This window comes from Cloeon dipterum, chromosome X (genome assembly GCF_949628265.1).
Source record: "Cloeon dipterum chromosome X, ieCloDipt1.1, whole genome shotgun sequence".
NCBI lineage: Eukaryota > Metazoa > Arthropoda > Insecta > Ephemeroptera > Baetidae > Cloeon > Cloeon dipterum.
Window position 1 is genome coordinate 29,618,349 of NC_088790.1, and position 23,780 is coordinate 29,642,128.

The 23,780-nt window shown below is 39.4% G+C and overlaps 2 protein-coding genes and 1 long non-coding RNA gene across 4 annotated transcripts; 1 reads left to right on the plus strand and 2 right to left on the minus strand.

Moving 5' to 3' along the window:
- Positions 1-59: 59 nt before the first annotated feature.
- Sec8 (Secretory 8) lies at positions 60-8,337 on the minus strand. 2 transcript variants are annotated; one of them, XM_065493635.1, is made up of 16 exons: positions 8,178-8,337; positions 7,870-8,031; positions 7,642-7,811; positions 7,421-7,586; positions 7,203-7,369; positions 7,005-7,149; positions 5,501-5,587; positions 5,284-5,451; positions 5,104-5,234; positions 4,960-5,047; positions 3,736-3,854; positions 2,565-3,177; positions 1,348-1,536; positions 1,124-1,291; positions 410-616; positions 60-346 (listed from the first exon to the last, which is right to left on the minus strand). In XM_065493635.1, exons 1-16 carry the CDS (start codon positions 8,232-8,234, stop codon positions 173-175), a joined length of 2,811 nt encoding a protein of 936 aa, XP_065349707.1. In that variant the 5' UTR covers positions 8,235-8,337; the 3' UTR covers positions 60-172. The 2 variants fall into 2 exon arrangements, with proteins under 2 accessions (XP_065349707.1, XP_065349706.1); XM_065493634.1 differs by having other exon boundaries at positions 4,960-5,062.
- Positions 8,303-9,060, plus strand: LOC135945770 (uncharacterized). The gene is made up of 2 exons (XR_010575462.1): positions 8,303-8,509; positions 8,571-9,060. It is a non-coding gene; the product is annotated as an uncharacterized LOC135945770 (long non-coding RNA).
- c12.1 (spliceosome-associated protein CWC15) lies at positions 9,042-10,276 on the minus strand. Its single transcript, XM_065493636.1, has 5 exons — positions 10,118-10,276; positions 9,875-10,025; positions 9,694-9,813; positions 9,319-9,634; positions 9,042-9,256 (listed from the first exon to the last, which is right to left on the minus strand). Exons 2-5 carry the CDS (start codon positions 10,003-10,005, stop codon positions 9,119-9,121), a joined length of 705 nt encoding a protein of 234 aa, XP_065349708.1. The 5' UTR covers positions 10,006-10,025; positions 10,118-10,276; the 3' UTR covers positions 9,042-9,118.
- Between the last annotated feature and the right edge of the window lie 13,504 nt (positions 10,277-23,780).

The window sequence follows — 23,780 nt, forward strand, 5'->3', positions numbered from 1 at the left end:
TTATTGATGCATAAGACCTGGAGGTTCTAGTTCACCTTTTAAATTTATAATAAATACAATTTTAGTTTTAATAACGATTTTATGGATTTTATTAATTTTCTCCGAACAATTAAATATTTTATTTTAATCCATTAATTCATTATCACTTGGTTTGGAAGTTTATCAACATAAACTAGACAGTAATGCCGACGTTATTCGCCTTGCGCATGATGTCCGAGAGTCGCTTCAAGTGTTCATTGATTGTGGTTGGCGAGTCGCCTCGGTTTCGGTGCAGCAACTGCAGGGCGTTCATGTACTCCAACTCCAGGAACTGCGGCCCCTTTTCCATCACAGTGACCAGAACCTCCTGAATTCAAAACAAAAATTATAAATTCTAATTTAGAGAGTTTTGTAATTAATTTAAGACAACCTCAGGGGTCATGTAGAAGAGTTCGAAGAAGTGGCGAGCATGGTCTAGCCCCACCTCCCGGCTCATGGTCACGGACGCCAGGGTCTGCTGCAGGGAAAGGATGTTCCTGCAGATTTTCTTCACGCCTGACTCGTCCAACTGGCTCGTGTACTGCACCGATGTGATGAGTATTTTGGATATTAGATGGCCCAGTCCGTCGAAAACGTACTGAAATTTAGGAAAAAAGAGGATTCAGGGTTACTACGAGAAATAATGAGTAAATTAAATTTTCAAAATGAGATAATATATTACCCTAAATGTGTGTATCATGTGTATAAATTTTCAGGAAGGAGAAAATCACAGTTTTTGAGAAATATAGGGTCAAAGGTTGAAAAATGGGTATTTCCGAGGAGAGTAGAATATTAAAAAAATCAAAATTGGATGATGGATTGATTTTTCCCCTCGGAACATGCTTGGTATTAACCCTAAGGTCAGACGAGACCATCAGAAATCAAACCCTGGTTTCAGGGACGTCAGGGAAGCCATCAACAGATCTATAAAATCAAAATTCCTGTTTCTCGCCCATTTAACGACACCTGACAGGCTCTGTATTGGTTCGATCTTCAAGATTTACACACCTCAGGGCGTTCAGGAACTGCCCTGATATGCCCAACATCTCAATAATTTTCAGATTTCAAGTTTAACCCCCGCCAAGTGCGTGAAATGACAACATACTTTGGCCTTGTTTGGCTGAACCGTGGAGCTGAGCGCCTCGTCGAAAATATTAACAGCCCTGCTGAGTTGGAGGACTCTGGGCTCGAGGTCTTCGCAGCTGGTGAGTCCGTTCACAGTCTTGACAGAGTAGCCGCCGGGCAGCAGGTAGTGGAAGCACTGCACCCTGATCTGAAATTAAATTCATTCCATTTCACGTATAATTTTTATTTGATTTGAAGACAAACCTCTAGATGCAGGATCAACAGACAGGTGTTTGACAGTTCCTCGAACTCATGAGCCAGTTTTTCAAGGTCTTCCACGTTCTTGGACTGCATTGGCGGAATTTCCCCGACAGCAACAGCCACGGGCGGTGCTCCAACCTTCATCTTTGGTAAACCGGCGGCTATTTCTGACAGTTTGAAGGCGAACCACTCCTGGAAACCATATTAAAAGTAAATTAAATGTTCCAAAAACAATTAAAATTATTAAATATGTACGAAAAATCTGTTAATTCATGGCACATTATTTAGGCGGTGAAATGGACCAAAAAACTCGAATTATAAGGGTCGGCGCCAGCAAAAAATTGTCCTCAGGTCGCGTGACCTGAGGAAGGCAAGAACAGGCAAGGATAAAAACCACCTCTGAGTATCGCAATACATTCTAAAAAGTACTGTAAAAAGCAATAAAAACCGGCCTTAGAGTGGATCTCAGGTCGGGGTACCCTGAAAAAGGTCGTCAGGGTACCCCAGATTAAAGCCCCATCCAAGACCTGTCCGATGAGGGGCCATGGTTGACGATCGGACAAACAGCCAAATTTTAATAAAAATAAAACCATTTTTTGAAAATTTCGACTTTTTTAAACAATTGGTAGAAAAAAAAATCAGCAAAATTCGAAAAATGGTCCGATTTTGAAAATTTGCACACGGGCGGACGCTCCTTACTAAGGGGCATCGATTGGTACTTAAATTAGCGCCGTCGGGTCCATAGGGCCCCGCCTGGACCCCAAAAACAAAAGTTTAAAATGTCACAAATCGCGTTTTTTGGACTATAAAAATTAATAACTCGGCTGCTATGGGCCGTAGAATAAAAAACCAAACTTCATCGGACTCGCCAGAAAATTCTTCGTCTTTTAGGCACTTAAGCCGTCCCCATCCAAATTCAAATTGGCGGACGCCCCCAAAATCTGCAACATTTTAAAGATTTTTGTTCCATTTTTTAAATTTAAATTCATCAATGTGCAGTATTCACTTTCTGATTTGAAAGCACACCTCGCCGCGATGAAAAGGGTCCATTGTTTGGGTTTTGGCGCCAAAATTCACAAATTTACTGATATTTTCACATTGGAAGATAGGGAACTGGTTTGGTCGAGAGGCCGAAAATTGTAATTTTTGGTCTCAGAGGACAACTCGGTTGAATCAAAGCAATAATAATAATTAAACTAGTAGAAAAAAACCCTGATTACCATGCTCTCCTGGAGCTGCGCCAGCCGTTTGAGCTGAGCCATATCACACAAAATCTCGTGACCGTGAATGGCTCTGCCGCCGAAATTCCTGACCAAGATCTCGGCCTCCTGCAGATTCTTATCCTTAATGTCCTCAGGGTGCTCCTCCTCGACACTGGCGGCCTTGTTGCCCTTGCGCTGCTTCTGCAGGTCGACCCAGTTGGGCAGGAACTTGAGGCAGCGACTGATGTCGTCGTCGTTGAGCCAGTCGACGCTGACGAACTTGCGGTCCTCGGCGTCGGGCTGCACGATTCCGCGGTAGGCCGCCTGGCAGGTCTCGCGGTAGATGGCCAGCCTGCCGCACATGACGGCCAGGAAGAGCTCGGCGTAGGTAGGCAGGGCGCCCATCACCCTGTGCAGCCCCTCGGCGTATTTCTCCACGTTGACGCAGCTGAGGAGAAGGGGCCGCGTCAGGTTCATCTCGGCAGTTTGCTCGGCGCTCGTCACGGCCTTCCACGCGTCCGACGCGCGGGTTACCTGGTCGATTTTGGTGGCCACGTCCATCTGTTGTTGCGGGATGAAGTATGCGTCCACGAAGTTTTTCAGGAAGCCCCGAAGGTGGCACGGATTGCGACTGCAGAATTTATTATTTTTGTTAAAATTCTAAAATTAAAAATAATTAATTTATTTTTTTCTCTAGATTGGACATAACACAAGGCAGGATCTTTCATTCCATTTTTTTTCTTGAATGTTAATTTGTTTTCTCTCTCAGTGCAAATTTTCTGGTTTTTACCAATTTTTTTTCTTTGTAAAATGTGCTTTTGGTTGTGAAATCATGCGTAAGAGTTTTATCTTCGAAAGGCAAAATATTTATCACTTTCAAGCTCATAATAAGAATTAAAAATGAGTTTGGAATGGAAAATTAAGCAGAAAATTATTGAAAAATAGAAATGTAATAAATTGATCCAGGAATTTGGCTCCCAAATATTTGTTTCTTGGCATTTTTCTTGCCAATTTCCTGTTTCTATATATTTTAACTTGAAAAACGCTCTAGTTGATTCAATAAAATAAACAAAAATAAAAGAATTGGTGTCTACGATTTTTATTGAAAATAAATAAATAATAATTCCATCTTGATATTTATTTCCTAATTATTGTAGATGTTGAGCGAGGATTAGAATTTCAAACTTACACTGGATGCATGCCAGTGGCTTGTTCGATCTCTTCCACGAATTTCATCAGAGGAATGAAAATGACAATGATGTTGTTCGCATCTGGAGCGCAGACCATGTTTTTGGTGTTGCTGCACAGCTAAAACATTTTAAAAGGATGAAAAATCAAACAAATTATTTACAAGGACAAGGTTTTTGACAAGGAATAAAGTTAGCTCTCAAAAACCAGCATTTTTGTCTCAAATGCAGTCTACTTGCAAACCCATTTTTTTTCTTTAATTTTCATCTATTTCACAAAGATAATAATTTTTCATGCCAATCAGATAGCATAGCCAATGACTGGATGGATTTTGTGCGTCCAATAATTTCTTGCGAAAGGAAAGAAAATTATTGACTGAAAATTTAATAATAAGAAAATGCAACTCTATCAGTTGGCGACCTCATTAGATTCCTGAGGCCGGTCGAGATGTAGACCAAATCATCAATGTGGCAATTTTAGCAACTTACGCCAACAAGCATTAAAATGACTAAATAAATTATGGAAAGTCACTTGCAGATTTATATCTATTCAGGTTTAGATCAAATTTGTAATGAGATGAGCCGAGTTATCGTAGCTGGGAAAAATTGTAAAATATGCTTTATATTTATAATTATACTGGGCTCTTTAAATTTTTTTAACTTAACTGAGGAGAAAAATCACCAACTCATCTGTTATTCTCTATTATTTTTATGTCTGTAAAAATATTTTTTAATTTTTTTAAATAAAAAAATAAAATAATCAAACACTTGCATGGTTTTTTTAATAATTAAATTATTGAATTGCATAAGATCACTTATTAAATTTGTTTTGCTTAATTTTTTAATAGTATGCTTTGTTCAACGCATAAAATTTAAAGCAATCACAAGCTATAAGCGAGTTATTACTGTTTTTGAAAATCTCGGGATAAAAAGATACGCAAAAATTACTCCTCAAACAGTGTCTAGCTCTAAAAATCGTAATAATGAAATGAAAAGTAGCTTCAAATTCAAATTCAAATCGATTTAATTTCAAATCCCAGGTGGATTTTATTTTTTAGGACTGTTAAATTCTTTTAAATTATAGACAGTCAACATTCAAACTTAAAATTTAATTGTATTCTTGGTTAAAATGCCACATTATCATGTTTGTTTAAAAATGATTATATGCAACCAGTCTTTATTTAACTCTGAACTAATTTAGAGTGACTTCAGAAGAAAATAATTACCGAGTTTGGTGCCGATTCTCGATGAGGACTGTTGAAACTTTTGGCGTGTGCCGAAGAGTCGAATTTAAACAACGGAACACTCTTTGGCCTGCAATCAAATTGTCTCTCAAAACAATCAAACACTAAAGAATTAATTTAAAATACTTCTGTTGTTTCCGTCTGGCAAAGAAGGCTGACAGGTCATTGCAGGCGCCTTCACTGAACTGTTCAGTCTGTTGCATTTCTTTGTCGCTGTTGTTCTGCATGTCGAGGTAATTTTCCAACAACTGTTCCAACTGAAGAGATAATTTAGGAGAGGATTCAGCCTCTTTAACTGTGACTTACGACAACTTGGATGTTAGACCAGACTTCTGTGACCTCGTAAAGGCGGTTATCAATCTTATATTTCTCAGCGGCCCGTCTCAGGCTCTGAATTGCGAAGGAATGTGCGGCGGCGATCGCGCGGAACTGGTCAAAGAGGGTTGACAGCAACTCAAGAAGCATGGCGCTTCCCTAAGAAAATTAGATTAAGCTTCGAAAACTGATCAAACTGTGAACTAACCTGTTGAAACATGCCCGAAGCGCAGAGTTGGGCGGATGTTTGATTCACAACGCCAGCCAACTCGATTTGCATCGACACTTTGATGGTCTGAAACAGAACATTCAAATTAAATTTAAAATTGATAAACAAGCGCTTTGGTTTGGTCGGAAAAATCGTAAAAAAGTGGCTCTTGGACCGATCTCAGGGTGGGGTACCCTGAAAAAGGTCGTCAGGGTATGTGAGGTTGTAGGGCTCGCCGAGACGATTCGTTTGAGACCTCATGACGTGAAATCCAACAACCCGATGAATTTTAACAAAAATAAAACCCACGAGAACATTACATTGTCGCGCGAAGGGGAAAAACGGAAAGAAATTAATTTTAATTTTTTTATGGGCCTGAGAAATTTCAAACTCGGTTTTAAGACCGAAGTTGGACCTAATACGCGTTGGGTGAAACAGGTGGGAACGCATTCCAGGTCCCCTTGCGAAAAATGACGAATTTTCAATTCTTACACGGATATGGAATTTAACAACCACGTTTTTCGAACTTCAAAACCTATCTAAATGCTCATATTTCGAGATAAAGGGACGAATTTGGTGTCAAAAGACGCGTAATTAAATGATCCATAGGGCCCATGATTGAAATTTGATCTTGGACCGGAGATATTGATAGCAGAAGCCAAAATGGAGGAAAACCCCCCAAAAAAACAATATTTTTGGACTTTAAATCAAATTACACTTTGAATTACACTTTTGAAAATTGAAGAAGCAATATTCTCAAGCTACCATTAATTATTACTTCCTTCCAAATGTTGTTCCACATAATTGTATCATTACTTTATGGATGTGTGCTGATTTGGGGCAGAGTTGCCCTGTCAGCCCATAATAAACTTAAATTTTGAAACTAAACATTAACGGCTTGGGGTATTTTGTTTAAAATTCCACAAAATGTTCTTCTTTTGAAACCAATCCGATATATCTTGGCGGCATTAATAGAAAAATGTCGGGTCGTGGTTAAATATTTTTTTTTTTGTAAATTTTGAGTTTTTCCAAAATTCATCCCTTTGAAAAATCGTACTAATTCGTACAAAGGTTTGATTTTGAAAAACCAGACACAGGAGCACGCGCCTCACCAAGGGGCATCGACTGGCGCAAGAATCGCCGCCCTCCGGCCCATAGGGCCCGGGCTGGGCCCCAAAAACAAAAATTTTGAAATGTCACACAAGTTTTTTCAAATTAAAAAATTAATAACTTGGCTCCTAAGGGCCGTAGCGTAAAAAACCACTGTGCACTGGACTTGCAGTAAAATTCTGCATTAAATGGACCCTGAAGAGGCCCACGTCCTCCCAAAACCGGCCCAAGGGCCCCCTTACTTCTGATTTTTTTTTGTGATTTGTGGGCCGGAAGGTGTTTTTGACTTTATTTTCATTCCTTTTGCGCCAAATTTCGAAGAAGGAAAGACAGGGAAGCGGTTGGGTCTCAGGGCCCCTTTCGGTACCACTGTCGTGAGTAATTGTTTCCGTACCTCAACAGCTTCAGGCAGCTTTCCCATGAGAGCAAGGCACTCTGCCAAAATCGAGACAAACCGTTCCGGCTCTTGCTCAGGGTTGTCGTTGTTCAAATCCTCTGAAAGGCTGGAGTAGGCTTCATCAGGGTGAGTGCTAGGAGATCTAAATTAAATAAAAATCAGCAAATTATTAAATAAAGTTATTAAAAATCTCACATAGTTGGCTGGGGCCCGATATCAACGCCCTTCTTTAAAGGAAGAGGGGCCTTCGCCCTTCCTGAACCTCGGACACCTGAACCCTGGCGTCTGAAGGTCTCGGCCTGCTGGCTGGGGTTCCGGTAGAGCTGCTGACTCAGCTCATTCATTAAAACCGAGTTCAGTTGCTGAAATTGGAATTTTAATTAAATTAATTCGAGGGAAATCACTTATTAAACCTTCGACTTGTTTCTAAGCTCCGCAAATACGTCAGTCAGCGCTCCAACGTCTTTCAAGGAGTTACAGGACATGGCCAAAGACTTGGCCAGCAGCTGCGTGGCATGTAGGTAGTGCTTCTTGGAAATGTGACCCGTGATTTTTGAAGGCACGTCTCGGATTTTGTCTCTGTTACATTATATTATATCGTAATTAAATTCTTAACTAGTTCAGTTAAGCTCACATTTCCTCTAATAAATAAAGGGTGTATTTCTGCTCAACTCCCTCAAGCCACAGTTTCTTCAGCTCCTCCCTCTTGCACCTCAGCAGCATTTTGCACGCAATCAGGTTTTCCTTCACAGATCTGATTTTGTCTCGAGAAGCCAGGACGTTGCTCGAAATTTTATCAAATGACTGGAGACAATTTAAAATTAATAAATTTCAATAAATATAAATAAATTTCTCCTCTTACTTGCATAACTTGATTAAGATCTTCATCATTTAACGAAACCAGCTCGTCCAATCTTTTGTCACTTTTCTTGTACTCCTTCTCAAGCTTGGCCTTTTCCCGGTCTCGCTGCTCATTCGACTCGCTCGCAGATAGAGTCCTGATGACCGACATCAACAACCCGCTCTGCAATCAACAAGTTTTTATTTTGTGTATTTTTCCTTTACTTATTCAAACAAACAAAGGTAGATAGATAACACAAGAAAACTTTATTACGGCTTAACGCAACAAGAGAAGCAAACATTCTTTGTTGAGCCATTTTTTTATCTTACCGATTCCCGCGGCTGTTTCACTCCCCGCGGAGGCTTGGTCGGCGGATTGTACGACATTTTCTCGATTTAATTCGTATTGAAAACGAAATTCAGTCAAATGTTGACATTATCAACGCTGTTTTCAGCCGATCTCGATCTACTGTTGCTGTTGCAGTCACACCCGAATACGCCCACTCTGAAGGGGGCGTAACCACGTGACCATAAAAATAAAAACACGACAGAGACAGAGACTCACTAACACTAAAGTCGTGTTTTATTTTGGAATTTGCTTAAATGATAAATAAAAATTAGGTCTTCAGTGAAATTCAAGACATTTTCGACTCGACAGGATGGTGAATAAGAATTATTAACTCATTTAGCACGGAATTTTATTTATTTTCTTAATATTTACAGACCCTGAAATTGCATCATCTCCGCGCAGCCTCAAGATTTCTTTCTCTGCAAAGACGTTTTATTTCCAGTTATACCAAGCCACCAATTTTGCAGAGTGCTCCAAATTTTTCAGTGCCGAAATTGTACAAATTCAGCCCGCTTCATTTTAATTTTTCTCTCCGGCTGTGCAGTTCGGACTGTTCAGAGAGCAAAGGTGTGCCGCTTGGAAAGCTTGAAGGACGGTTTAATTTGATTTACACGTGTGGAGTGTGCAGCCACCGGAACTCGCATTTTATTTCGAAACACGCGTACGAGAAGGGTGTCGTGATAGTGACTTGCGAGGGATGCAAAAATAGACATTTGATCGCCGATCATTTAGGCTGGTTCCAAGACTTCCAGGAAAAGAATATATAAGAAATGATGGCTAAAAAGGGCCAGGTTGTGCAGAGGATTAAACCAACGATTTTTGAATATTCAGAATAAAGAGTTAAATTTGTTAGCAATCACATTATTCCTATGTTTTTATTTCTTTACAATTAAGTTCTTAAATTTAAACCACAAAAAGTCCTTTATTTGATGTACTTCTCCATGAATTTGCGGTGGAAATCTGAGCGAAGGGAATCATTGATGAACTGAGGCTCGTTTTTATTCGGCTCGGAGCGAGCGCAGTTCTTGAACACCACATCGTCGTCCCACCTCCTTTTCACCTGAAATTTGAATAAAAATAAACAATCAGTCCCGTGAAAATCTAGCCAATCCTGTAAACAACCTTGAGATCTCCTTTCGGCGCCTGTCCTGAATAGTTTAGCAAGGGATTGCCGCTGAGTATGTTTTCCATTCGAATCCGTTCCTCCTCCATCCGCTTCTCGGCCTCCTTTCTCGCGTTTTCGGTCGCCCTCTCCTTTTTAATCCGGTTCAACTCGGCCATCAGCTGTGCAGTGTCGTCGTCGTCAGAGTCGCTGGCGTCCGAATCGTCCTCGTCGATTGGGTCATCGGCGTCGAGGTTGGCAGTCGACATTTGATCCGTTCTTGCTCTTTTGCTGCTTGTCGAGCCGCCCGCCGCAATCGCCATCGGCGCTGAAGGTCTGAAAATATTGTAAATTCACATTTCTGGCTGCTTGCACTTTAAAATTAAAACACTCACTGCACTTCTGGTGCGTGGTCTCGAGTTCTCTTTTCACGGACAACAGCCTTCTCTCTTTCCTCGAGTTCTTTGCGGAAGTCGCGGCCGCGGATCTCGTCTGAGGTACCTTGTCCGTGTTCTCTGCAAAATGGAAGAACCGTAAACTCTGTTTTTTTTTATTTGTTTGATTTGTAGGTCTCACCTGTATTTCAATTTGGTGTGCGACGCTAAATCTCTGGCCGAGTACTGTTTGGACATGGCACTCAGGTCTTTTTCCCCGCGTCCCGTGCCACCGCGGGCGGGCTCGAATGTGGGGCGAGCAGCAGTAGTCATTTTTGATCAGGAAAATTGACCTGCAAACAAAATTTGAATCGAGTTAGGCGAGAACGAGACAAACTTGTAAACTGATTTTATGCCAAACATTTTTATAACATCAAAATTATACCTTTGCAGAAATTACGACTGGTATGTATTCTATAAATGCTTTCCTCAACGATAAGAGACAGCAAAGTCTGCAGTTGGCCTCACGTTCGACAAGAAGAGAGAGGCAAAATTTGTAAACAAGAATTGACAAAACACGAACGTCTTAAAAATAAATATGGCCGCCCATTCATTGCCTGACTCGCCTACTCTTGTTTGTTGTTTGGATTTCGTGCGACACGCCTCTCTATACCAACGTAACAGAAGAGCCAAACAGTACAATCAGAAATATAATCAGAAATGGTCTCAAAACTAACATTAAGAGATTAAAAATGGTACAAATTTGTAATTCTGATTTATTTGAAATGCAGGAAGGGTTGAAATCCCTATTTAAAAGATCCGCATCCATGATTGTTGATGGCAAGCAATTTAATAAATCAAGGTGTTTGTGTTGGCATAACTGTTTTCCAGTGAGCATTGTGAGCAAACTTCTCATCGACACACACGTTTAAGCAACAGCAGCTTGTAAACTGATCACAACGATGACGTCGCATGCACATTGGCCAATCAAACAACTTGAAATTTTCTGTGTGTAAAAGAGACAGCATATGATTGGCTAAATTCATCGAGAGACACCTATGAAAAATATGTGAAGCTTTAAACTAACAACACGAACCTCGATGGCTTCACGGTATAACTAGGACTGGCGGACACCACCATGTGTACCGACGGGAAACCCACTTCCCCTCTCTCAGCTATACGCGCCGTATAGCAGAGTGCATGCGGCTCATTGTCAGTATTTTAAGATGATTTAAAAAAATGGACCTTGAAGTTTATCCTCATTTACAGCTGAAGAAAATTAAAAAGTATAATATTTTTAATAAAATACTTACAGATTTAATTCTGAATTATTTATTTTTTACGAAAATTGTTTAATTAATATTACTTCAAAAAATCCGCACAATATGTTTTTTTTAATCTCAGTTGCGAGGGTTAAAGCGACGACTGACCATTTTCACTGGCTCTCTACTGTTGACTGGCGTTAAGGGATGCTACACTCAATACACTATAAAATTAATAATTACCAGCCCGTTGGCTCGCATTGTTAAGGCATTCTCAGGGGTGTCAAAGCAATGGGAGGTATTTGAGCAGTTCGGAGTTCTAATACTGGCCACACAATATGTCAGAGATGGCAAAAAGTTTAGTGACTCGAATTGCTCAAATTGCTCAACGGGCTGGGAGGCGCACCGGCGCCGACTCGCTACTTGCTGGTTTGCACCTTTCCAGCATGCGCGTGATTTGGCTTCACGGGACAAAAAATGTGTAGCGTTTCAATGCAGTCCTCGGTGCGGAGGCAAGTGGCCCTTGAGTGGGCTGGGTCCCTGTGCGGCCTGGTGCGCCCATGTTATCCGTTCGCGGTGTTATTGGCACCCGGGTTTCAGCATTTCGTGCCAGTGCAGTGCGCGCCCTTCCCGATCCTTGAACAGGGATACAAAAGAGCAAAAAAAATGTTCATATTTTCTCCTTTAAAAAATGGGAGTAACCAGTAAAATTCGAAATTTTTTATTTTTGGGCACCTTTTTTTTGTCAGAAAAGTCAATGAAAAATTGAGCAATTTGGGTTATCTTTTGATTTTATATAATTTAAAAACGTTTGGGGTGGAGGTGAAGGGTAAACACCCCGAACCCCTTCAGTTGGTTAGGGAAGGTAAAAGAAGAGCTCAACGGTGGGTATTGTTTGCAATTCTAGTGGTTAGAACTCGAGATTTCAAGTTGCAAAAGTAACGATACAAGAAAATTTCCTATTTTTTGACTTCCAGATTGAAATGGAATTTCTTGATAAATATCCATCTTATTAAAATATACTGCAAAGTAATCGGTACATGCAAACCTTCACAGCGGCATTTTTGCAATGCGGTAATCGCAGTTTTTAAAATAATACCTGGCTCGCAATAACTGGCGGCTGCGGCTGGCTTAAAATTTGAGCAAAAAAGGCGGCGCGGCGCTCACTCGCTCAGACCTCTAATTTTATGGCATAAAACGCAACTTAAAGCTTGCCAGCAAGGTTCACTAATTTTGCAATGTGCAAAAACTAACCACTGAATTTGCGTATAAATCCAGCGGGATAATCCACCAGTTTTAGATTTTTCTGCATTTTCCGATAATTCCGGAAAGGAAAACACCTCACCTACGCATACATATCATCCACCTTCATATTTATACTCTTTGTGATGCAACTTTTAAAAATGTTTTGTAATGAAAAATTAAATAAATTTGTGCAGTGATGGAAACAATTCAAACCTTTATGAAGAGTAAAATAAGGATCTGAAATTCTTTTTTCCACCGCAAAAATCCATTCAGGGCTAAACCGGGTGCCGCGCTTCTCATGAGCAGAGAAAACTCCTTGCTTGATGATTTTAGATAAACACATGAGCTCGGTAAAAATATGCATAGACTCGCAGAACTTGAATGCTTCCTGTTCCTGTTAATATCAACAGACAACTTCTTCAGAGTCGCAATATATTTTCGACAGCGTTAAGGAAAGAGCAGCCCCACGACAGATGTTGATGCGGTGGGCGGCGAGTAGCAAATATGAGCAAATAATGTTACACGACGTCGCATACAAGCCACTAACTCTCCCCTCCACACAGTCGAGAGGGGGAATAATGCCTTTAATAAAGCAAATAATGAAAAGTTGTTCCCGTTAATTCATTTTCTCTTAAAACTTCCAGCCTTTCTCGCTATTAAACAATGAATATTCTTGAACGAAGGGAATATAGCGCGCATGATGTTTTTTGCCGCCTGCGCAGAACCGTGAGCGTTACTACAGACGTAAAGCACTGTGCGGTGTCAATTAGAATTACCATGGTAACCGCATTTTTTTAAATCAAAAACCGCAACCGCACCACAACCGCATCGGATTTGACCAAAACCGCAGTAGTTGCAGTAACCGCAAAATTACCGCAAAACCGCCATTCATTTAATGTATTAGAACAAAATTTTTTGTTTTTGCAAGGCTTTAAATTTCATTATTTCTGCGTGCAACTCCAAATCTCGGGTTTCAACCATCATAATTGCAAAAAGTCGAAAATGAATCACATTTTATAGCTCTGGATAATTTTATTAATTTACTTTTTATTAAAAAACCATACTTTTAGTTTTGTTTGAATGGGCGGGGTGGTAATTCAGTATAAATTTAGGATGATTTTAATTGTTTTGAAGCCAAGTCGATGCAAATAGAAGCAGGTTAATTTTTTATTAAAATTATAGCAATGAGGGTAAGCTCGCCATAATAACTTTGGCTGCTTAGTGCAGGTTAAGGCGAGTCTAACGGTGGAAATTTTTGCATTTCTGATGGTTGGAACGTTTTTTTATGTGGGTAGTAATTGAAACAATTCAATCCTTTTTGAAGAATAAAATGAGGATGTGAAATTCTTTTTTCCACCGCAAAAATCCATTCAGGGCTAAACCGAGTGCCGCGCTTCTCATGAGCAGAGAAAACTCCTTAAAGGCTTTTTTGCGTTATAGGAATGGTCGTCCTGAAATTTAGAGAATTTTGAGTAATTTTTCGAATTATTGTTTATTTCTTTCTTTCTCGCAACACATGCTATCTTAATTACTACCCGCTCTTCATTCTTTTCGATAAAGGCTGGTCTGCTTTCAAATCTCCCTCGTTTTTTTCAGGCGGCTGTGTTTGTGGCCGGGCAACTGCATTTTGATTGGCGTGGAAGACATATCGCTTTTTTCTTTGGAAACTTTGTAATTTATCCCACCGTCTTTTGCCACAGGCCTCCATCTTTTTGTATATACTGCACAAAATATAAAAAATTAGTGTGATTTGTTACTAAAGCCCATGATACTTACAGACTTTCATTTGGCTGAGAACCCTCAGCACTTAATTCAACCTTGACCTTGGCCTCAGTCGGGTCTCGCCTGCGAGTGATTTCCTCCTTTGCTAAAAAGAGCAAATTCTCGATATTTTTGCCTTTATCAGGCAATTCAGCGAGCCATTTTGGGCTACATGGGACAAATATACGCAAAGTTTTTAGAAAAATTTGCTAGCCATAAAAATCATAACATTTTACCTCGAAATTAGACCTGTTAGTCGTTTAACAGTGTCAGTGAGCTCTGCATCAGTCTTGAGATTCATATTTGGCATCGAGAAAAAGGGAAATATCAGTTGAAATACTGACAATGTGGGTAGAGATCTGTTGAGCAGGTCCAGGTCGTGATCACGCGAGGATTCAGCGTCCAAAATAGCATCAGAAACAATAATACTATACCACACCAACAAAGTGGCCACACATGATGGTAACATATTATTAAATCAACCGCTGATCTATGGTTATATTGATACTGTTACGTGATTGTGGATTCCATCATCTTTCCCTTTCAAATATGATAATTTGGTCGTGCTACTTTACGCCCTTTCTCTTTCCCATTATCATTTTAGGGACGGCATCGGTTAAATCAAACGTAGATATATACCCATTCGATTCTTCACAGTTAAGTTGGCATGACAGAATGTGTTGATCACTCCTAACGCCCAAGAAACTCATCGTCCCAGATAAGAGCTTCCGGACCAAGCCATAGGTGTCACTTCGATCGTCTTGAGGACCTCTTAGAGGTGTTTTGTTGGCGTCAGTAAGTCACACCCACCAAACTTCACCACAATAGCTATTCAAAACTACTAACGCGGCACCTATACGGTTTGCTCCGGAAGCTCTTAGCTGGGACGAGTTAAGGCCATAAGAATATGATCCCCCTGGCCCTGGCAAAGTGCGCGGAATTTTGAATTAGGGCAGCAGTAATCAAATTTCTGCTTGGTCCCTCCTCGTTACATACCTATGAATGAATTAAATAATTTATAAGACGCCAAAGGTGTTCAACACCAGACATATTTATGTAGATATATACACACACATATATTAATTAAATTTGGAATCCATGCAATTTGAAAATTGATCGAATTATGTAAGCGCACGCGCGGGCGCGAGACGAAGAGTTGAAATGGAGCTGCCGCTATCCACTATTAACAACGAACTCAATAGTTTCCCGTTGCGTCCAGGGTTGCGTTTGCTTACCACCAATTTTTTTCACCACTGGTTTTTAACGATTTTAATCAATAAATTTTTAACAATTTCTTGCGCAAGAAATAAATTCATTCCATTTTCACTCTCTGAAAATCTAAAATTTTCGTCGGGATGGTCAAAATTTCCTCCACTGTGCAGATTTTTTCTTTTAAATTGCTATTTTGCTAACACAATTTATCCAAAAACTTCTCTCTGCCAATTTTTTGAGACGATCGAGGTTATAGGCTAATAATTAGAAAAAAATTGAAAAATAAGGGGAAAACTTTTCCTACAAGAAACTGGCAAAAATTTAAAAAAAAAAGTTAAGTATCACTGCACTGCATTTTAAAAAAATGCGGGTTTTTTGCAACCCTGGTCTCGATCTCGACCCAAAGTATAGTCCAACGCGCGCAGCGTGACGACGAAAGTTTAGGCGAAAATGTTTTTTGCGGTGGTGACAAATCCGTCAGCGCCTGATTCTCGCTTTTTGGCCGTGCGGGCCTAATGGTGGCAGCCTGATTCGCAGCAGCGGCAGGGCAGCGAGTCGGCAAGTGTCCTTTTCCGTGGCATATGGTGCATGGCTACGCGGGACGATTGCTCATTATCAGTAAATTGCGGTATAGCTGCAAGGCTTGGAACATAAAGCGAGACCATATTGAGTTCAGGGAATTTGCTTCCAGCCGCGCATTGTTTTTATTCTTACTCTAGTCACAGAAAATAAAATACAATAAATTATCAGGTCATACACAGCAAGAAAGGGCAAAAAATTGCTAAAACTGGGGATATCACGCCGCACTGAGCCGCAAAATACATTTCACTATGGTCACGTTCACTGTACACATGCCAAAGGGGCTTCTTGTAGAGGAAGGGAATTTCAGCACCGGTGCAGTCCTTGAGCTCACTGCTGGCGGGTTGTTCCACGGTTGTACCACTCTGAAGAAAAAAAACGCTGGCGTCGGCTGCAGACGCTGGTGCCGGTCGTTTGCGTCTCCTCGCAGCTACCGCCTCACGGTGATGCGCGCATGGTTGTTGAGGTCGATGGCACCTCCCTCGCACCTTTTGAAGAAATTTAAGTCTGTGTAGGCTAGGTGCATTTTGTTTGGCATAATGTTCGTCTCTAGCGGCGGCGGCAGTCCTCTGCCATGGAAAAAGCGCAACGCATTTTTCTTTCCTCAGCGAGAGTTCCTCAGCTTGGCAAAATAATATGAATTACATTTGAAATTTTTAAGCAATATAAATAAATTAGGTTTTTACAAGTCATTGAAAACAAAATATAATAATCCGTTTTAAATAATTGTAATATTATCTTTTGCGACTGTTTTTTATGTATTAGTATTAAGTCAGGGTTCACCAAGTTAGCAATGCGCAAAATGCAGCATTTTTTTAACAAGTCGGACAACATACCGCGATTTTTTTGCATTTTCCAGCAAGTAAATTATAAAATTATAATTAAAATCATTAAAAACAAAATAAATTTTCAAGTGAACGCTGCAAAACATGAGCGCACCAGGCCGCCAGCAGGGACCCAGCCCACTCAAGGGCCACTTGCTTCCGCACCGAGGACTGTTTTCATTCGTCTCGTGAAGCCAAATCACGCATGCTGGAAAGGAGCAAAGCAGCCCGTTGACCAATTTGAGCATTTCGAGTCACTAAACTAACCACTTTTTTTAAATAACTTAATTTATTTATATAGCTTAAAAATTTTAAATAATTAATATTATTTTGCCCCGCTGAGGAACTCGCTGAGGAAAGAAAAAGGCGTTGCGCTTTATCCATGGCAGAGGACTGCCGCCGCCGCTAGAGACGAACATTATGCCAAACAAAATGCACCTAGCCTACACAGACTTAAATTTCTTCAAAAGGTGCGAGGGAGGTGCCATCGACCTCAACAACCATGCGCGCATCACCGCGTGAGGCGGTAGCGGCGAGGAGACGCAAACGACCGGCACCAGCGTTTTTTTCTTCAGAGTGGTGTACAACCGTGGAATAACAACCTGCCAGTGAGCTCAAGGACTGCACCGGTGCTGAAATTCCCGTCCTCTACAAGAAGCACCTTTGGCATGTGTACAGTTAACGTGACCAGAGTGAAAGAAAATGTATTTTGCGGCTCATTGTCACTGCGGCGTGATATCCCCAGTTTTAGCAATTTTTTGCCCTTTCTTGCTGTGTATGACCTGATAATTTATTGTATCTTATTGTATTTTATTTTATGTGACTAGAGTAAGAATAAAAACAATGCGCGGCTGGAAGCAAATTCCCTGAACTCAATATGGTCTCGCTTTATGTTCCAAGCCTTGCAATGTACAGTGGAGTAGTAGTCACACACACACACACACAGCACACTTATTTTGGCGCCACTAATTCGAACGCTACGTTCGCGGAGAGGGGAAATACTGTTGCCGCTCTTACCAACTTACTTAAGCCACAACAAAGTAAAAACTGAATTAAATAATATTAATATTTAATCTTAATAGGCAATGTAGCAACTTTTAGCAATTCACTAGCTCAAGACATAGTCACATAAGTTACAATAAGTACGTGACTGTTGAAATAACAATTAAAATTTTTGAATTTAACGCGATGTTACTGTTTCGTTGGCTCTATTGATAGATTCCAAGCCACTTAATACCTCAATAGGGTTGTGACTTTGTGAAAAAAACAATATCAATTATCGATATTTGATATGATATTTGAAATATCAATATCACTGATATATCAGCGAAAAAATATCAAAATTTGATATATCAACGATGATATTTCCAGATGATCAAAAAATGGCTGCCGGATGAACCGAAACCGGTTATGGCTATTTTTAAGGCTTAAAAACCGATTTTTTAAGCATTTTTCACCGGTTTTATCATAAACATCGGTTAAATAAGAAAACATTTGAAAAATGGCGGTTTTCCGCAGGCATATGGGATGAGTATTCAAATAATTTAAATGTTGCGCGCCTTTAAAACAGATGTTTGAGAAGGGGGTGTGTCGGATCCCACCATATGGCGCCAAAATTTGCATCTGGCTGCTTTCCCTTCCCCCCTACCCGCCACATGGGTGTCTAATTAATTAATTAATAGCTATTATTAGGTAATAAATAAAATATTATAATTTAATTGTGCCATTTAAAATTAATTTTTGAGTTTGATGTTTACAATATCAGCTGATATTGTGAGAGCGTCAATTTTTCTTCAAATTAAAATATTGGGGTGTTTTTCTCCACATCATAATGTGCTTTTCAACCTTTATCTGGTAATAAATAATTGAGTTTAATAGATACACATAAGAGAAATCAGAATGAAATTACTTTAAACCGTAGCAGCTGTTTTGTATTAAGTATTTCAATTTTTAATTTGGGGCTATGCCATCATCAGAGCAATTTTCGCAATATTATTTGCGCTATTTGTACACATTTTGATTGGATTAGTTACAATAAGTTCTTAATTATTCACCATTGAAATCTAAAATCATTGTTTACAAACAATTTGTTACATATTATCATTTTAATTCAACAAGTAAAATAAATGTGGTACTGCCAGCTGACAGAGGTCATCTGTGACCGATCAGCTGGCGTGGGTGGCCTTTATTGTTGTCAGGGTTTTACCTGACCTACCTGACGTTGCTGACCATTGTTTACAAACAATTTAATTTAATTTTCATTCAACACAAAAGCTACTATAAGCTGACCACAGCTGAGAGATCATCTGTGATCGATCAGCTGAGACATTTTTCGCGCCTTAGTGCATTGCGAAAACTTCAATATCGGTTACGCCCATGTTTGGGGACGGAAAGTACAGTTTGATCCTAAACTTTTATGCGAAAACCGGCATGAAAAATGCCATCTGTCGGTCAAAAATGTCAACTAATATCAACCTTGATATCCGACTTAGATATCAATATCAGCCTGATATGATATATCAAATATCAGCCATGATAACTGATATGATATTTGACATATCAAATTTTTTTGATATATCGATATTGATATTGCCAACCCTATACCTCAACATTATCTGCATTGACATGTGGTGCATCTTTTCTAGCTCTAGCTTTGTCACTAGCATTTTGATTATCGTCCCAAATTTTCTCATTCTCACGTGTTAATTCCAAGCTTTTTACAAACCACAAACCATTATGGAACTACAATTTGAATCTGATCAGCAGCTGAGAAACATTCTGCAACTTCAATCAAAATTTCTCTTTTTGGCCAGGTATGTACTAAAATACGTAATTCTGCTTTAGTTTTTTCCGTCACTTTTTTCAGGCCCATAGAGCTTTGCGCGGTTTGCGGTAATCGCAATACCGCAACCTTTAACTTTTTTCCAATCCAAGATGGCGGCTTTCGGTTGCGGTTTTATCCTTACAACTAAACATCTACGCCGCCCACATTTTGATCGGTGGCTAGCTTTCCGGATACGAGCCGTCAATACAGACGTTGGCGGCTTGCTGGCAAAATTTCATCGGCTCGGCTGGCGGCTAGCTTGAAGCCGGTTCATATGCCTTTTAAGATTGCATAACTCAAAAACCGCAACTCGAAACTGAGGCATAACGTATAACACACGCCGTACACTGCAGAGATCGCAAAAACCCGCATTTTTCCGAAATAAAAAACACTGCATTGCAAAACAACTATATATTTTTGCATTTCTTTTACAATTTTGTGCATTTTTCAGTACAGTTTTTAATACAGATAAACGCCAAACTGGTGGATTTTATGACTGGTATTTTACGCAAAAACAGTAATTAAATTTCGCAAATTTGCCCTGGTAAGCCCTATAAGTTCCTTTTTGTGCTTAATGGACGACAAAGTAAAGTTCACTTAGTTTTTTATGTTACATCTGTATTTTTCCTTTAAACATTGCCATAACTTTAAGTTTTTATTTTAGGACTTAAGAAGCAATGAAATTTTCAGATAAAATAAGTGAATTAGGGGGAAAGCTGTTTTCATTACTGGAAAAACACGGTGTGAGCAGGGTTCGCAAATTTTGCAATGTGCAAAAAACCAGATGGTAATAATCGCCAGTTTTGGGGTAACCGCAATTTTTTCCGAATTTAAGCCCAAAAAAATTCATATTTCGAGCCATAAAAGGTTGTAATTTTGTAAAATTTTTATGTTTGAAGAGTTGAAATACTCATTCTTTTGGTATAACCGTGAATTGCAATTTTTTGTAGATTTTGTATGTAAAAATGCATTTTTGCGGTTGCAAGTTACATAAAGTTGCAACAAAAACGCAAAACACACCGTAACTGAACTATATATACTTCTAATAAATTTCCATGAAACAGAAAGGCACACAAAATTTTAATGTCAAATAAATTTCAAATAAATTTCATTTCATTATTTCAGTAAAGGTAAAATGAAGCTTCAGGACAAAGGAAAAAAAGTTGAGAAGCTGATAGCCCGTATCAATTTGGAGCTTGCCCAGAGAGAAAAGAAAAGCGACGAGGACCAGAAGACGATAGCTGATAACAGCGCAGACAAAAGCCCAGGAGAATCGACCAAACCCTTATCTGGCCCAACAGAAGCAAAGAAGGAGGAGACTCATTCACCTCTTGCTAAAAGAAGACGTGCTAAGAATAAGAAAACTTTAGGTAAAAACAGTAGTTAACCGCATTCACAACTATACAGTGGTCGTATTTTTATGGTTGATAACCAGATTTAAACTCAACACCTGTCTGCTGCACATAGATAAATAAAATTCAAGCCATAAAACAATTTATACAATGTTCAAAAGTGAAATAATTCAGTAGAGCAAATCAAAATGGATTTTGGTTTCTTCAGCTCAGAAAAATGAACCCCTACGCACTTACACATCTCTATAGTTTTAAATTCAAATACGGTGCTGATGTGTTTCATTAATCAAAATAAAATATTCTGCTAAAATATCCCGTTACTAATATGATGAAAATATTTGCAGGGCAAGAAAAAAAACCGGAAGCCTCTTGAGACACAATCCTGCTACAGTGAATTATTTACTTAAATGCTTTATGTTTACGTGCTGAAATAAAAAATCAGTCCAGCCATTCGCTGTAACATAAAACGTCGGAAAATATTTTGTTATTTCTAAAAAAATTATTTTCACTACTCTAAGGCTATTTGCTTAACCAATTTTGGTGTTCAGAACGTCAAAAAACCTTTCAAGTGAAGAATGGAGAGCAGCAGGATTAAGTCTGATTCTGATATCGCAGCGGAAGACACTTAAAAATAAATTTTTAAGAAAATATGCGGTGGCGACAATCTCTGTTCGTTTGTACAACTGGTTTATTATTATACACACCTGGTTTAATGCATTTAGAGGTCTCATTGTCAGCCGCAAGATTTAAGACGGTTGTTGCTCGCGGGAGTGGCTAAGCAAAATATTTTGCATTTCAGTGGCAGCTGACCATTTTGTGCAGCTGACAATATTTAAAACGTGAAGTTTCACATTGTACACTGGAAAACATTTTTCCTGCTACACTTTTTCATTTTTGTCAATTTTCCCCCTGTGGCTTACGTGATTGGCTCAGCTTTAGTGACGGCTGACCCAAAATTCTCCGGCTGGTGCGGCTGGCTGCTGAGACCTCTACCTAAAAATAATGAATAAAAAGTAACAGTTGCCACATAAGAAATTTATACGCTTCTTTGATATACATTCTTTTGTACATTTTGTTTAAATAATTGTAAATAGGTTTTTCCCAAATTTTTTAAAAGGTTTCTAATGGCCAGTTGGAATTTTAGACGAATTTGGTTCCAGGAGTAAACAGTTTTAAAAAATCACTCCTTTCTCCTTCCACTATAGATCAGAAATTCAATCACTTCTTACTAGAGGTCTGAGCCGCCCAATTTTTGTCGGCTGCTGGCTAAACCAGGGTGGAGGTGAAGGGTAAACACCCCAAATCCCTTCAGTTGGTTAGGGAAGGTAAAGAAGAGCTCAACGGTGGGTATTGTTTACAATTCTAGTGGTTAGAACTCGAGATTTCAAGTTGCAAAAGTAACGATATAAGAAAATTCATTTTTTTTTTACTTTCAGATATTTCTTGAAATATATCCATCTTATTAAAATATACTGCAAAGTAGTCGGTACATGAAAACCTTCACAGCGGCATTTTTGCAATGGTAGTCGCAGTTTTTAAAATAATACCCGGCTCGCAATAACTGGCGGCTGCGGCTCTGATTAAAAATTACATTACTTTATGTAGTAATGGAATCAATTCAAACATTTTTGATGAATAAAATGAGGATCTTTTATTCTTTTTTCCACCGCACAAATCCACACAGGGCTCATCCGAGTGCCGCGCTTCTCATCAGCAGAGAAAACTCCTTGCTTGATTTTAGATACAGATGAGCTCGGTAAGAATATGCATAAACTCGCAGAACTTGAATGCTTCCTGGTCCCGTTAATATCAACGGACAACTTCTTCAGAGATGCATTGCAGAATACACAGCGTTAAGGATAAGAACTGCCGCATATATGTGCTCAGCCATCACGGCCCGACGATCAAGAGATGGGAGCTAGGTGAGGACGCGACAGCATTATGCGCCGGAATGCCGGTCTCTTTTTCCGCTGCACACGTAGTCAGTCGAGAGGGGGGAGGATACATGGAAATTCAAATTAAACGTACTTCACGTTATAATTCTTTTTCTCTTTAATCTTCCAGCCTCTCTCGCTATTCAACAATGAATATTCTTGAACGAATATACAGGGAATATAGCGCGCATGATGTTTTTTGCCGCCTGCGCAGAACCGTGAGCGTACTACACAGAGTAAAGCACTGTGCGGTGTCAATTTTTACTACCATGGTAACCGCATTTTTTTAAATCAAAAACCAAAACCGCAGTTGCGGTAGCCGCAAAACCGCCATTTATTTAATGTATTAGAACAAAATATTTTGGTTTTGGCAAGGTTTAAATTTCATTATTTCTGCGTGCAACTCCAAATCTCGGATTTTAACCATCATAATTGCAAAAACTCGAAATTGAATCACATTTTATAGCTCTGGATAATTTTATTAATTTACTTTTTATTAAAAAAACATTTTTTTAGTTTTGTTTGAATTGGCGGGGTGGTAATTAAGTAGAAATTTAGGATGATTTTAAATTTTTTGAAGTCAAGTCGATGCAAATGGAAGCAGGTTAATTTTTTATTAAAATTGTAGCGATGGGGTTGAAAGGGGATGAGGGTAAGCTCCCCATAAATACTTTGGCTGTTTAGTGGAGGTTAAGGCGAGTCTAACGGTGGAAAATTTTTGCATTTGTGATGGTTGGAACCTGAGATATGGAGGTTCAAATAACCCAAAAAGTGGGAAAATGTCATTTATATTATTTTCTTTTTTGCTCTTTTTATCCCTGTCCTCGGACCGGGAAGGGCGCGCACTGCACCAGCACGAATGCTGAAACCCGGGTCCCAATAACACCGGGGTCCCAATAAAGCCCACTCAAGGGCCACTTGCCTCCGCACCGAGGACTGCATTGAAACGCTAGACATTTGTCCCGTGAAGCCAAATTCACGCATGCTGGAAAGGTGCAAAGCAATTTGAGCATTTCGAGTCACTAAACTAACCACTTTTTTGAAATAACTTAATTTATTTATATTGCTTAAAAATTTCAAATGTAATTCATATTATTTTGCCCCGCTGAGGAACT